At 36.2% G+C, this 15,862-nt stretch overlaps 2 protein-coding genes across 2 annotated transcripts in view; both read right to left on the bottom strand.

Annotated features, from left to right (window-relative positions):
* Window positions 1–15,862, bottom strand: part of LOC149180698 (putative methylesterase 12, chloroplastic) — an 80,039-nt gene that overhangs the window by 27,832 nt on the left and 36,345 nt on the right. The gene's annotated exons all lie outside the window — the stretch shown is intronic.
* Window positions 5,660–15,862, bottom strand: part of LOC149180699 (uncharacterized) — a 38,355-nt gene continuing 28,152 nt past the window's right edge. Inside the window, exon 5 of the mRNA XM_089417961.1 lies at window positions 5,660–5,732. Coding sequence (XP_089274087.1) covers window positions 5,660–5,732 — 73 coding nt within the window. The remainder of the gene's footprint in view (window positions 5,733–15,862) is intronic.

Here is a 15,862-nt window from a genome sequence, read left to right as displayed (position 1 = left end):
AAACTGGTGTAAGAGAGCATGTTCAATATCTAGAGTATGAAAACGAGTAATCCCAAATTTAAGAATCAAAGCATGTAACTTGCTGGGGTGCAAGAGCAAGGTACATTTTACTATGATCTCTATCAGTGGTAAAGATAAGATAGTTAAATTTATTAATGTCCAACAAATAACCAAAAGAAAGGTCAATGGGACTAGAAGAACAATCAGTGATGCCAATCTGTAAGGGTTCCCTGAGCTATCTCAGATGCATACTACAAAATGCACAATATAACATGATCAAAGAAAATATGAACTAAATACTACATACAAGACGAAGAATGAGAAGAGATGTTTAGAGATCTTTAAGGCAAGATAAAGAGGAAGAATGCAAGGAGTGTCCTCCACAGACTAAAGCACAGAGAAGAATCTGATGCACTGTCTAATGACGTTCTCTTGGATGTGGCCCAAGGTGAAAGAACCTGGTTGCATGATCCTAGGAAGTATCACTTGAATGTATAGAGTGAACCTGTGTAGAAGCAATAATGGAACCAAACATCCAAAACTCATCCAAAACAAAATAACCTTTACATTTTGTTTTTTGTAGATTAGGGTTATAAGTTGCTTTCACACTCACACTATGTTCTCACACTGGTTGTATCTCTGAGTCCCACTGACCTGCTATAGAGGCCATTCGTTGGACATTAATAAAATTAACTTATCTGCCAAATAAAATTATGAAAGTTTAATCCTCTTCTAAGAGAAATTTCTTCCATTTTCAAAATCCAACCCCTGAAAATTAGGCTTATATATGATGGTTCCATCTTTCCTAAAAGCCTACTTGTATCAGTCAAATTGGCATCCAATACTTCTCTCGATTCACACATTCCGTCGACCAGACTATCATGGTTGGACAAATTCTCCAAGCCATATGCTACAGTCCATTTGTGGCTTCCGGAGGAGTTGACTGTTGGAGAGTAAACACTTCAAGGATACAGGATAGGTCAGTTTCCACCCAAAGTACCAAACAACTGACCACATCTTCACACTTATATCCATTATTGAGGAAACTTTCCATTGCTCTTTGAAAGTCTTATGTTGCTTTGTGGACTTTTGGAAAACAGCATTTGAAATGGTCCCAAGCTAAGTCGCAGGAAATGTTGGAGAAGGGTCCGTTTCCGGCCGGAAACGAAACGAAAACAAGGAAACTCGTACCGTACAGCTTGGAAACGCGTATCCGGCTGTACTAGCCCGTTTCTCGAGGAGGAAACGTGGCCAGTACGGCCAGAAACGCGTTTCCAGGCCGTATGGTGGAGTTTCCTCTTCTAACTTGACTTTTTCTTGTATTATTTTTTTATGTTTTCGCTTCTAATTTTTTATTGGGCGACTAAAATATCTTCTGGATGCTTCTAGATGCCTCTCAAGTTATAAAAAAGAGGATTTTCTAAGTGGGGCAGCCTAATGTTCAAGCCTATGGCCCTAGTGTTGATATGCAGTTCATGGTAATGACTCAGGATGTTTGAGAGTGGTTTCACCCTCATTGGATTTCATATGGAGAAAGTAGAATTTTAGATCTCACTCAAAATCCCACAGACTTATCTGTTTTTCAAGATTTCAGGATTGGGGGGATTACAATGTTTCCATTGGATTTTGTCATGTACTAGGGTATGGAACTTGTATTTAATCAAGAGAACCAAGCCCTCTATGCAGGGGAGACTCCCAATAATCAAGAGCACGTAGGGTACTAGGGTATGGAACTTGTATTTAATCAAGAGCACTAAGGTCGTTGGACTATGTAGGAGACTCCCAATCAAGCACGAGACAAGAAATTAGAAATTTCTCGTGGTTGATTTTTGATATTGCTATTTTCATTATGTGATCATTCATGAGTAAATGTGATGTAAATTTAGAGACTTATATTTTATGCATTGGCGATTGACAATTTAATCATAATGTAATAAATTAGAATGTATCATATATGCTTTATGATTGTACATATTTCTTAAATGTCCTAATATAGAGCCCTATTCCATAGGCTTCGTTACATTGCCATCTCAAAGACCCTCCTTGCAACCATCATGAGATTGCACGAGTCAGTTTTGGGTTGTTTCCCAAAGGCACACAACCTCTCTGACTTCATCGAAAGAACCATTGGGGTAAGCAGGGTTGCCCCCTCTTGCCAACCCTCTTTCAAGATCTACATAAAAAACTAGAATCTCTCATAGAAGCACATTCAAGAGGGAGATGGTTTCCTTCTATGTTAGGTGTTGCTTTCCTTACTCCTCTTTATCAATGGCTTTATCATGTTGGCCTTCACCCCCAAGGGCCTACAGTGACAAGTCGATGCCTTAGCCAAACTTTGTGACCTTCAACAACTAATGATCAATCTAGGAAAACCAAGGTTATGATCTTCAATTAATCAAAGAGATTTTTCTCTAACCTACATATTGAAGGTCAAAGATTCAGATCACAACAGCGTACACCTATTTGGAGATCTCATTTATGGCGCCTCGCTTTAGCATGCAATAGGTCTTGTTAATCAACAAAAAGTGGGTAAACCCATAGGAGAAATTTGTTCTCCTTCTTTGGACACCCAACCAGCTTGCAGGCCTTTATTGCTCAGCACATGAAGATATGCCACATTCCGCCATTTGCATCTATCGGACACCTCTCACCATCCAACATTCCCCTTGAAGGAAGGTGGGTCACCATTTGGCGTGTACTTTAACCATTTTGCAATCATGTTCTTGTACTTAATGTTCTAGGCATTCTAACATAACATGGATTAAGGGGTGATGTGGATGATTGACCGATATTCACTATAAATCTTTTACCTTTGGCTTACCCTTAACCATCTCATGGGTTTTATATGGGTTAACTTCAACCAATACATCATATCCAAAGTTTTTTGTGGCTTACCCTTAACCATTAGATCATCAAGAGTTTTCATTAGTTTACACTTCAACATGACAAGAGGGTTTTTGGATTACCGCAAACCATTACAAGATGAAAATATTTATGATTTGATTTACTCAAACAAATAAACTGACAATTCTTTCCTACGAATGGGAAATCTAAATTACTCGACTTCTCCTTAGTGACGACTGACTTTTGAAGACCGACTAACTCATAAACTTTCTTTATGTGATAGATGATGTTGTACATTGGAAGATTTTACCTTGTAGAACCCTTTCAACATAAACTTAAATTTCTGGCATCTGCCATTCATACACATTTATGCAACCACAATGCACCTATATGTGAGGTTTTGATATTTGCCTTTGTCAACATATATGATTATCATGATTAATATAGCCACAATTACTACGTGGATGCAAGTTTTAACTCTTAGATTGTACATGTCCTTTTCTTCCAAAATGACTACAATATTGCTCCTGCTTCTACACCTGGTTCATTGTACTACTACCTATAGATAATTCACCTTTTGTAGATTTTTCTACTCTTAAAAATTTGATGTCACCATTACTTGTGTGACATTCATAACCAAGGCCTTCATTTCATAGCTTTATACATATATGTATGGACCTTTGGAATCTGGATGTCTTATGCATTTTTTCCTAAACTTGTTGGCTTCAAAACCCATTTAAATTCACAAGTTTGGAGTGAATTCCTTTTGTATGCTTTTCAAAACAACCAATTTCATCATCTTCAATATGAGGTTCACCTTCTAGGTCATCATTCTGAGTTTCATAGTATGAGAGAAACACATGTATATCATTATTGTTAGCATCAAGCAAATTACCAATATCACAAGAATTATTAAGTTTTTTAAGCAAATCACCTATGTCACAAAGTGCATCACACATTATCTTTTCTTTGTTCAACTTTTTCACTCCACTTTCCAATACTAGCTACACATTTTCCTTTGCCAATAAGTCTTGCTTCAATGATTCTATCATTTCATCTTTCACCCATTGATCCAATGATTCCAACGTTTCTTCTAGTCAACTTATGTGTTGTGTCATGAAACCAACAAATTCTTGATAGATCTCATTACCATGTACTCTGAGTTCAGCGACTTTACCCATTATTGAATTATCAAATTTCTATAACCTCTCTATCTCTTGGAGAGCATCTTCAAGATTTTGTTGAAGTAGTTCAATTTCACAAGTAGCATTTTGTAGCTTTTTCCTCTTTTACCCATTTTAAAGTGCAAAATGATTCATGCTCACTTGGCAAAGAATCAACACAACAAATATGGGGTGTCAGGTACAACCAATCATGCACCCTCATCTTTTACAAAATGTTGAGCTTTTAATACATGGCTCGTATTTCATAAAGCAGTTTAGATCTTTTACAATTTCACAAAGCCCTTTTGTCCAGAATTGGGAAACAACCACCACACTATATTTATATATATCTTTTGAGTACAAAGATGGATGCATCAAAACATAGTTAGAAGAAGAGAATATCCTTTCTTTTAATGAAAAATGAAGGATAATGTTGACATCAGTCCACACCCCCCCCCCCCCCCCCACAACATAAAAAAACCACTTTTTTAAATATCAAGTTGAAAATTCACCAAATGACTTTATTAATTCATATTGTGAAGATATTACATTATATCCACTTCCATCCTAGAATGTTGTGCTCAAGCTGATAAAATCTGTCTCTTCGTCATCTTTTCTTCACACAGTTTCTTCCTCATCATTGGTAGGTTTGTCCTATACTAATTTCTCAAGTAAAAATTAATCAGCACTTCCAAAGTCTCTTTTAAAGAGATGAATCTATATGAGATAGAAAATTTGTTCATTTAACTGTCAGAAGAAATGGTACACCAAGCTAAGACTAATCTTACTATGGCTACATGATGAAATGTTTCATCCATCTATTAAAGCAAGACAAGACAAAATCATTTATGTGTCACTAGAAGTGGATTCATGCCGAGACTATTCTTAATAAGGAACATATCAAGACTGCCTATTTAGATACTGTGTGACTTGTCGAGGATGATTCCATAGTTAACATGAAACCAGAACAGAATTCTAAGATAGGGAATATTACACAATGGTTGATCCAATTTCAAATGCTTGATCTGGATGATGTTGCTTCCGCTATCACCCATGGAAATTACTCAATGTAAAGAGTCAAGACTATGTTCATTCCTTGAAATGTTTAAGTCTGCCATTATAAGAAAGTCAGGCACTCACAAACGGCCATCTGCATCATTTTATGTCGAACCAAACAATATCGAATGCCAAGTCCTTTAAATAGCATCATAGAAAGCTGAACAAGATCAAATATACAGGATGCTGCTGATTTAGCACATTTTTTCCATGACCCACTTAACATTTTTCCTCTGATCGCATGCATTTCCTTCAGCTTTTATGCAAATAGTTCCAAAATTCCTGTCCAAATCCCCCAGCTTAGAACTGTGTGGGAAGTGCCAATTTTATAACAAAAAACTGTTGGGTATGTCCTGCAAATCCATCGATTCAAGCTACTGAAACAAACTAACAACAAGATGCTTGACATTTGAGCAGAGAAGACACTATTAGCAGTAGCTCTATTAAGCTATTGCTTCAGCTTTCCTTTTGACAACAATGGAGCTCCTATTTGAAATTATCTTTGACCCAATACTCCATAAATTGCGATACCATACATACATCTCCTGGGTTGCCCCACTGGAATTTCGACAGCCTCTAATGTAGTCACCGGACCCTTAAGACGACAATACTCTGATACTGTTTGTTCGGAATATGCACACAACCATTTTAAACATTGACACACAAAAACTGCATCAGAAAAACACAAATATCATTTAAACATAACGCTGTATTGATTTCTCACTTATCATAAACCTCTCTCATCAATATAGTACATAATGTTCCTTCATAACATGATGTAACCTAACAAACATACCATAATATATTTTCTATTCAACCATATGCATAACTATCTGCCACAATATCTATCCCTAAATCTCTCAATGATTCTATGAGATCTTCATCCCCACCTTCTCTCCTTGTTCTCAATCTTTCTATTCAACCATATGCCTATCTCCCACAGTATCTCTCCCTATAAATCTTTCAATTGATTCTATGATATCTTCATCCTCACGTCTCTCCTTATCCTCATTCTTTGATTCATATGTAGACTTTTATACATTGTCTACTTCATTCACATATTATCAAATATCACAAGTAGGAGTTAATCATTCACAAGGTACCCAATTGAATCTCATCATAGCATATCACCCACAAACAAATAGCCAAACAAAAGCAGTCAACAAGCATTTGCAAGCGTATTTACGTTGTTTTGCCTAGTACCAAGAAGCCCGATGGGTCCAAAGGTTACCCCTAGCTGAATGGTGATACAATACTAGTACCACCTATCATGCCGCAAATAAAATGACCCCCTTTGAGGTAGGGTATTAACAACCATCTTTGTCAATGGTCTCGTACTTACTAGACCCCTCTAAGGTTTAGGAGGTGTACAAAACTGTAACAGTTTTCATACACTAAAGGCATAGTATTCAAAACCGGCTAGGTCAAATCGCTAACAGGTCAAACTGGCCAATTCATTAGCCTCAGTGACCAAACCGGCCAATAAACCCAGTTCATGCCCTTGCAAGCCTAGGTTTGGCATCAAACCGGTAATAAACCGATCGATTTATGACAAAAACGACAGGTTTGGCCATAAATTAACCAGTTCCATCAAAAAATCGGCCAATTCATTACCCACGCAGTTTAGGGAGTCTAAGATCATCAATCGTGGCTTTTCAGGTGGTTTTGGAGGAAACTCGGGGTGGTTTTCCTTCCAAAACAACCCTGCTTGGCCATAAAACTAACCCTCCCCCTCCTAAACCCTAAACAAAAGCAGAAAACCTAACTCAACCCTAGCAATGTTGGCAATCAATGGTAATGTTAAATTCTTAAAATAAAAGTGATATTTCCTTTATCTTTAATTTTCATCTTTTTACTTAAATTTTTAACATTACCATGAAATGACACAGGATGTTTGAGAGTGGTTTCAAGTTTCAACCTCGTTGGATTTCATATGGAGAAACGAGAATTTTAGATCTCACTCAAAATCCAACAGACTTAATGGTTTTCAGGATTTCAAAATTTGGGGGATTGCAATGCTTCCATTTGACTCTGCCATGCGTGAGGGTATGAGATTGGCATTTGGTCAAGAGCATGAAGCCCTTTAAGTACCATGATGTTGGTGGTGGCATTGATTGTCGAACTTCGTTGATGTTGGCGGTACTGATTGTTGAACTCCTCTACCATGGACTTAACAAAAATGTACTCTTCACTCAAAAGAAAATAATTGGTTGGGAATGTTAAGCTTTTTCTACTATATTATAAGGTTGAAGGGCTGAACCCTTCACCAAACCAAACTCATTGGTTAGGCATGTTAAACTTTTTCAATTTCTACCATATTATAAGGTTGAGTAATCCAAGTCTAGAGAGTTTGAACTAGATGATGTTTATGTACCTCTTATTGATGATCCCATTCCAACAATGTTGAATAAATGATGAGTTGGATGAGTGATCATGTTGATCAATGATTTGTAGTTTTGACGTCTAGTTCATGGTCAAGAGCATGAAGCCCTTTAAGTACCATGATGTTGGTGGTGGCATTGATTGTCGAACTTCGTTGATGTTGGCGATATTGATTGTTGAACTCCTCTACCATGGACTTAACAAAAATGTACTCTTCACTCAAAAGAAAATAATTGGTTGGGCATGTTAAGCTTTTTCTACTATATTATAAGGTTGAAGGGCTGAACCCTTCACCAAACCAAACTCATTGGTTAGGCGTGTTAAACTTTTTCAATTTCTACCATATTATAAGGTTGAGTAATCCAAGTCTAAAGACTTTGAACTAGATGATGTTTATGTACCTCTTATTGATGATCCCATTCCAACAATGTTGAATAAATGATGAGTTGGATGAGTGATCATGTTGATCAATGATTTGTAGCTTTGACGTCTAGTTCTGCTGCTGCTACTACTACTACTGAGGTTGTAGAAGAGTCTGAGGAGTTCTTAGACTCTATGTCGGATGATGCTTATGTATCTCTTGTTGATGATCCCATGTCTAGTAGTGGTGATGAGTGTGATCATGATGAGAAGAGATCATGTTGATCATTGATATATAGACTTGTAGTAGGCCAATGGCCCTGTTGTCACCTAATATGCCCACCTAGATTAATGTGGGAAAAGTCCCCAATCCCACCAGGTGTGGCCTTAAAGGTGAAACACTCAAAGAAGGGGTTGTCAACTATTCCCAACTCTCTCCATTTAGGTTCTCTCCTAGCTAAACCAAGGGGTGTGGTCCATAATAGGATTCTAATATGAAAACTTGCTAAGGATAACAAGCTCGAGGAGATTATGATGTTAATTAAATTAGTTAAGGCTTCACTAATTTAACAAGTTGAAATGAGATTGATTAGCAAGCATGAATAATTAAGAGCATATAACACTCAACAATTTAGGTAAACCATTTATACTCACTAGGTACCCTGCAAGACAAATATAATTAGACTAGTGCCAAATATACTTGCAAGAAATGTATGCTCATCAATAAATCCACAATACTTGCAAATATGATATATCAAGAAGATCAACAAGTTGCACAATTAGAGAAGCTACAAAGCAAGAGGTTAGTGAACCACACAAGAGATTATATATAACCTTGAGATATGAGCAATAAATGGATTTAGAACTTGCAAGGAAATAGAGTTTGTACTTTTAAAGAGATATATGCTCAATTATGATCAAATAACATTGAAGGTCAATTGATAAGAGCATGTAAATGAACAAGTACAAGAATATAAATGAAATGTTTGCAAATTTGTTAAAATGCTCACAACCCAACTTATACAATAACCAATTGTGTGAAAGATGCAAACAAGTGTATGTAAAGTGTGTGAGGCAAAGTGGTCTTGGTAAATTTTATTAAATGCCTGATCTGTGGTTTGACTTCCCCTCAATTCCTTCAACTTGATAAGGAGTGAGGTGATTGCAAGAAGTGTTATGTCAGAAGGCAAAGACCTCATTAACGGTACCCCCTTAAGACTTTTGTACAACCCGTGCGCCTTCGTTCATACAAGGAACTCGGCCATAAGAGAATTGCGAGGTCACACATTTTAACCTTCGTTCCAAACTCAAATATTTTAGGAAATTGAATGATAGTTAGGGAAGGTTGTCCTAAGTGTCTATCAACCAAGCTTATGCTTGTAGGTAAATTTTAAAGAATGCAATATGCAAACTAGATCTAAAATGCATATTAGTCAATTGCTTCAAGTGAGATACAATTAAAATGAAATGCTTCAAAGTGAAATATCTTAAGATTTATCAATAGCAAAATACCATTCCACTTATATGATCAAATTAGCAATTAGCACTTTGAGCACAAATTATGATATTAATATGAGATTAGATTATGCTAATGATCAATGAAGCAAAGCGATTTAGATCAACGACTTTCTTTATTGTTAGCTCAGAAAAATTTACAGTACAAAGCAGAGCTTCAATAGCCAAGAGCTCAATTACAACTGATGTTGATCCTCAATGAGGAGCTTGGAGTCCTTAAATAGAAAAAATGAGAGAGAGAGAGACCCCTCTCCAAGTGAAACGTCTAGATATCCCAGGCTAACGGCTAGGTCTACCGTCTCACCCAAAAAAAATTTGAACCCTTGATGAGCCAATGCAAATCTCTAGGAGGAAAATCCATTTTCCTTGAAGGAGATGCTAAATGGAGAAAATATTTGATCCCGGAGTGGTTTGGACCACTAAAAATATTCCTATCCTTCTTTTCTCGAAAAGCTCTCATTCAATTTAACCATCACAGACCACCCTCTTAAAAATTTCGATTTTGCTGCGTCATTGGCTTCTTTTCTAGACCATCGAATTTTTCCTTGGGCCATATTTTCTTGGTAAATGAAATTTTCGTCATGTTTTTTACTTGACTTTAATATTTGGGAATTTGCATCTCATTTTTTATCATTTTCACTTGGAGAGAATTTTTATTTTTCTCTCATTTTATTTTTGGCTAATTATTTGCCATTTTTTTCCAAAATTTATAAAAATTAGTCTTTGAGGGGTATTGACCACTACGTGTCAACAACCCATAGCAGTACACCCCCTTTTTTTGCAAAAGGGATAGCACTTGATCGATGTGTTTGTGTTGTCCAGCTATCATCATCAGCGTAACTTCCAAGATGTTATGTAAACCCTTTCTGCATGTGTATAATGTAAATAATCTCAGCAAATACGTGTCATGTATGTAATGACCTAGGTAAACCTATTTTTCTAGTGACGATCTCCATTCTAGGAGGTTTTTTGTCTCACTGATCCGTTCTCGGATGGTCGACATAGTTTTCCTCCAATCTTACCCCAAAGCTGGAATGGATTTTGTCGCTAGGATCTTAGGCAAGTCCTAGTGTTTTAGATCAATTCTATGTAAAAGTGATTTGGGAATAATCCTAACTATTTGGTTAGGTTATTTTATTACAAATTGTTTGGTCTGCTAGATTATATTTGTGTCACAGAAATGGGTAGTCTGTGATGGTCTATTACAAATGGGATTTCCCCCTTATGATATAAAAAATATGAAAATCGTGATGTAAAGTGTCTTGAGAGTTGGAAAAATAATGTATCTCCTCATAGGTTAACTAATTAAAATTTTTGGCCAAAAATTAGTTAAAATCCTAAGCCATAGATTTAATTAGTTCTAGGTCCTAGGTAAATTTAAATTCTCCAAAGGTAAAATTCGTCAGTCCTTAAAAATAAAATTTTAAAAGGTCCCAAGACTAAGGTAAATTAATTATTTTGCTAAATTTTAAACCTTTGATCCCTGGGGGTTAAGTCAAAGTCAAATTTCTGGGGAAATTAACTCAAAATTTTAATTTTTGAGTTAACTAAAATACATTTAATTAAAAAATTTGAATTTCATCAAGAATTAAATATTTCGACAGATGAGATTAAAAGAAATTTTAATCTTCATCAATAGTCGAGATTGTTTTGACAAGGATCACTCGAACTAGCCGTTGAAGGATTTATCTTTAAATAGGAAGTAATTTGTCAGTCGATCTATCCGACCTTTGAGTCGTGTGCTTAGCAAGAAGCTCTTGTGTAATCTTTTTCTGGATAATAAAGAAAGACTTTGAGATTAAGTTTTGTTGGTTTTACTCTTCATGGGAATACTGTAAGATGTGTTGTTTCCATGCATAATTTTTTCTAACGCCATTGATGATAGCTTCTAAAGAGTGATTTGAGTACGGGTATCTTGCTCAATTGCTAGGGTTTGAATAATAATCTAAACTTTGAACGTAATAATAGGTATCTCTATTTGTCTGACTTTTATTATTATTTTCTTACTCTATTTTTTATGGTTGGATCGAGTTTTGCAGGGAAATCTTGACTTTAGATCCTCAGGCGTTAAGGGAAGTTTTCAATTGGACTAACCAACTCCTTATCCATGTTTTCTGAGGAGCCTAGTAAAATTAATCTTGGGCTTATCATAATATTTTTTGTTGGTGATGCACGAAGGGTTTCGAGTTAGCACCTCCTTAAAATTTAAAAATTTAATTTTTGTGTGGGAAATTGATAGATCTGGTTGTTGAGAGCCTTAGATTATCAGATCTGGGAGCGGAGTTGGACTCATACTCCTCAGATCCGATAGATCTACCATTTTTGTGCATAGGTCTGTAAATTTTGTAATTATTTTTCTAACGTGGGTTTTTCTGGGTTTTAGTTTTTATCATTGTATATATCATTTGGGTGTTTTCTTGTTGTCATGCAACTACAGATCTGAGGAAGAAATTTGTGTAGAGTCCAGATCTAGGCCCTGGAGGGTAAGATCTGGATCTCTAGGGTTTATCAACATAATTTTCCAAGGATATTATTCAGATTTTTTGCAATCCAAAGTTTTAAAAGTTTTAAATCTAGAAATTTTCATAAGAGTTTCGCGAATAAAACTAAGGCAGAAGCATATCATTTTAAAATAAAATTTTCTGGGAAATTTTCTTGGGTTTTTGGCTACCATTTTTCTCCTATTTTCTGCCATATTGAGCTTCTATTCTCTAATGCGTTCTTCTCCTCCAGAAATTTTCGAAATTTTTTTTGTTATTTGCGTTTTGGGGTTTCTGGAAAATTTGAATTCCTTCTGCGACCCTAATCTTCTTTTCTGTTCTCCCCCTTCTTCCTCATCACCTTACTCTTTTGCCTGCGTTTTATTTTCTTCCCAACGCTATCCATCTGCGTTTTTTTTCGCCTCCCATCGATCTGCAGATTTTCCTACCCTCGACATTCATCACTCTCCCCTCAGCCCAGCTTGCCAACCTACAAACAAACCTACGTTTTTATCTCTGCGTGTTGCTCGTCTCCATCCCTCTGTCGAGCCTGCGTCCCTCTCCTGCACCATTCCTTCCCTCAACCTGCGGCCTCCTTCCCTCCTTGCGTTCGCAATATACTCCTCACAAGCCCTCGTTGTCTTCGTGAGTCCCTCCTCTTCGTCATCGATCCTACCTGCACAGCGAAAAACAAAGCATCCGACTCATTTTTTAATTTGTATATGCATTAGGTTAGTGTGTTTTTCATCTCATTTTTTAATTTGTATATGCATTAGGTTAGTACGTTTTTCATTTCATTTTTTAATTTGTATATGCATTAGGGTTAGTGTATTTTTCATTTTCATTTAAAATTCGATTTTTTGTCTTGATTGATAGTTTTTCGATTTGTTTTAATTTGATTTTTTATTTTTATTTTTTTTTGTTTTGATTTCACATTTTCTTTTTTTTATTTTTACTTATGATTTTTTTATTTTGATTTTGATTTCTTTTCCTTCTATTTTTTTTTATTTTGCTTTAAAAAAAATTAAAAACATTAAAAATCTAAAAAAAAAAAATCATTTATGTGACTTTAAAATTCCTAAAAGAATTAAATCAAAAGGGGATTTGCGCTTTCACATTAAAAAATTTAATGTGGCCTATGGCCCATTAAAATTTCAATTTATTAACCATTTTTTATTTGTTTTACTTTGGTCACATTAAAAAATTAATCTCTTCATTTTACCACATTAAATTATTTGCCTAAGCGATAATTAAAGTTCAAATTTAAAGTTCCTTGGTGTCATTGCTGTTAAATGTAAAATTTTAATTTTTGTGGTATTGATTTCTCTATTGGCAAGTGTGATTAATGTTTTAAAAATTATATTGCCTATTGGAAAAAGATAATTATTTCTAGATTTGAGTTATTGAAGAAATTCACTTTTCAATGTTTCATCTAGAATCATTGCTTAGCAGTTAATTTTCATAATTCATGGGATTTAATTGCTAGAATATATTGCAGTTTTGGGCGTTTACATTTAATCGTCATGATCGTCAATTTCGCCGTATTTATAAATTGCTTGGGATAACTTGTTTTTGTTTAGTTTATGGTTAATTGAATATAAAGGCACTAGTCTATAATTATTGTTATCTTGTGGTTGTGTCTTATTTTAATCTATCCATCTCAATTGACCAAGATTTGTTCTACATTCGTCAAGTTGTACATCTTAAGTCTCCTAAAGCCTGTGTTCCACAGGCTATTCTCATTCATTCACCTTAGGGTCTCCCCCCCCCTTGACTTGTCTAGGAGAAAATCTAAACAGAGTGAGTAAGGATTAGAGTGACAACCCTTACTCTAAGCGTTGTCGTGGTGCCTAGACACTTTGTGCGACAACAAGGGGTAAATACATATTTTTCCACCCTCAAAGTGTGTCTAGATAGAAAGTTGAGGTGTAGAGGTCTAATTTTGATTACTCATACCCCCTACAACTTCTATAGACAACACTTATTACATTTTACATCAAATAATTATTAAAAATCCCGACCAGTGGGAAATTTTTAATAATTAAAAACTGACACTTAGACTCAACCAAATTCTGTGAAACTTTAGAGATGATCTAGTATGGTAATATACATTAATTCTAGACACTAGGACTCACCTAAGACTCTACCATCAAGCCACACTCTAGCTTTGGGGTATATTTGGGAGAAAAACTCAATTCATTATAAGGGTTGAAAAACACAAAAAATGGGTTGAGGAAACAAAAATCCCTAGAGTGAACTCACTTGCTAGTATAGTCCTAAGCTACCTAGGCCTTTTACATGACTCATTTTCATCATACTAGAATCATTTTTACATCATGCTCGCAGAGTTGCTGAATCTGGAATACAAAACTGATGAATTATGGAATTCTAGCATGATCTAATGATGATGGAATGGTTCTGAATGTGCTTTGCCCATGTAACTTCTGATAAGTCTTCAAATGTAATTTGAGTGGTCAACAGGCCCCACAACTTGAAGCATTGTTTTTGGACTCTAGAGGTCATTTAGAGCCTCACTGATTATGTATTTTGTTGTTGATATGTATTGCACTCGATGCCATTTTGATATTTTCACCTTTACATGGCATATAGATGAGCAAACTTTGCATACTTTGTCTCTATTGGTTTGGAATAATGGTTTTAATCTTAAAAATAGTATTTTTCATTAAAAATTAATTATTTCGTGTATTTTTTTAAAGACCGATTCATTGAGATATGACCAGTTCTGTTTCTCTGGTTCTGGTTCAAAAACCAGTTTGATAGGTGGACCCGTCTGGTTACCAGTTTTGGTTTTGAATACTATGCCTAAAGGATAATTTGGTGTTGGCCCAGAACCACATGAAGCAACAAGCTTATCAACATCGCTCCAAACATTACTTTGAAGAAGGCAAAGCAGTGTTCTTGTGTCTCCAACTGTTAAAATTGGCAACTAGGGCCAAATTCCATGTGGGTCATCTTATTTATGACAGCTGATATTTTTCTTGGATCCCTCTCATGAAGAGGTGTAAGATTGATCTAAAAATCATCCGATTCCAATAAGTATTCATGGAGTTATGAATTTATTTGTGTTATAAGACAATTCGTCAAGGTCGGCCAGCAACCAAATAAACCCCACATGTGCTCAACATTTTAGTATAAAAGGAGATGACTTGAGAGTCATTTCTTACACACACTTCTATCTTGATTTCTCTCCACTTGCCTTGAGTTTTAGTGGAAGAGAAATCTAAGAGTGGAAGCTCTAGACGTTGGAGGAAAAGAGGTTTCCCTAGACGCAAATAGAAGGCAGTCGTAGACGCAGATGGAAGGCAGCCCTAACACTATCCTAAGGCAACCCTAACCTACGTTATCTCAAGGGTAACCTAGCCGCAGTCAAAATAAGGATATACGCTACCCTAATAAGTCCTAGCTGCAGCAAAGTCATGGGTCTTTTGGAGGACTGAGCTGCTGTTAGGAGGGCCTAGGAGTTGGGCTAGAAGGTAGCAATCCAAGGCCTACTTCAGCGAAGGAGAAGGGATGTTAAGGTCCGTGTGAAAGCCGCAGGCCTATAAGTATTGTTTTGATGGTCAAAACAACCCTCTACATGGAGCTGTAGGTGTCTCCTCAACCAGCGAGGTCACCTACCTTGTAAAGAAAGGGAGGCCGCATAATTCAAGGTGAGTTATGGGTTGATCGTTGGACTGTTGTAGGTTACAGGAGGGTGCCCTAACCAGTGATCGAATTCTATCCATGAACAGCAGTACAGAGGTGTTGGATACTGCCACATAGGAGTTGCAATGTCACTAACAAATAGGACAATGGGACAACAACATGTTGGGACGACAACTTTGATGGGACAGCCCAATGACATAGGACAGCTATGACAATTGTGCAGCAGTGGCACAAGTGGGACAGTTGCTAACTAGTGCAGCAAAGTAAATAGGACAGCAAGGTACATAGTGTTGTATAGATGCATGGGACAGCAAGGTACATAGTGTTGTATAGATACATGGGGCAGTTGTGACATGGTAGCAAAGGTACATGGGACAACAACAAGCATGGTGCAGC

Source organism: Pinus tabuliformis, chromosome 3_2 (assembly GCF_031772625.1).
Source record: "Pinus tabuliformis cultivar Carrire ecotype Pingquan chromosome 3_2, CPIR1, whole genome shotgun sequence".
NCBI lineage: Eukaryota > Viridiplantae > Streptophyta > Pinopsida > Pinales > Pinaceae > Pinus > Pinus tabuliformis.
The sequence above is the reverse complement of the archived record's forward strand: the minus strand, read 5'-3'. Positions and strand labels throughout refer to the sequence as shown.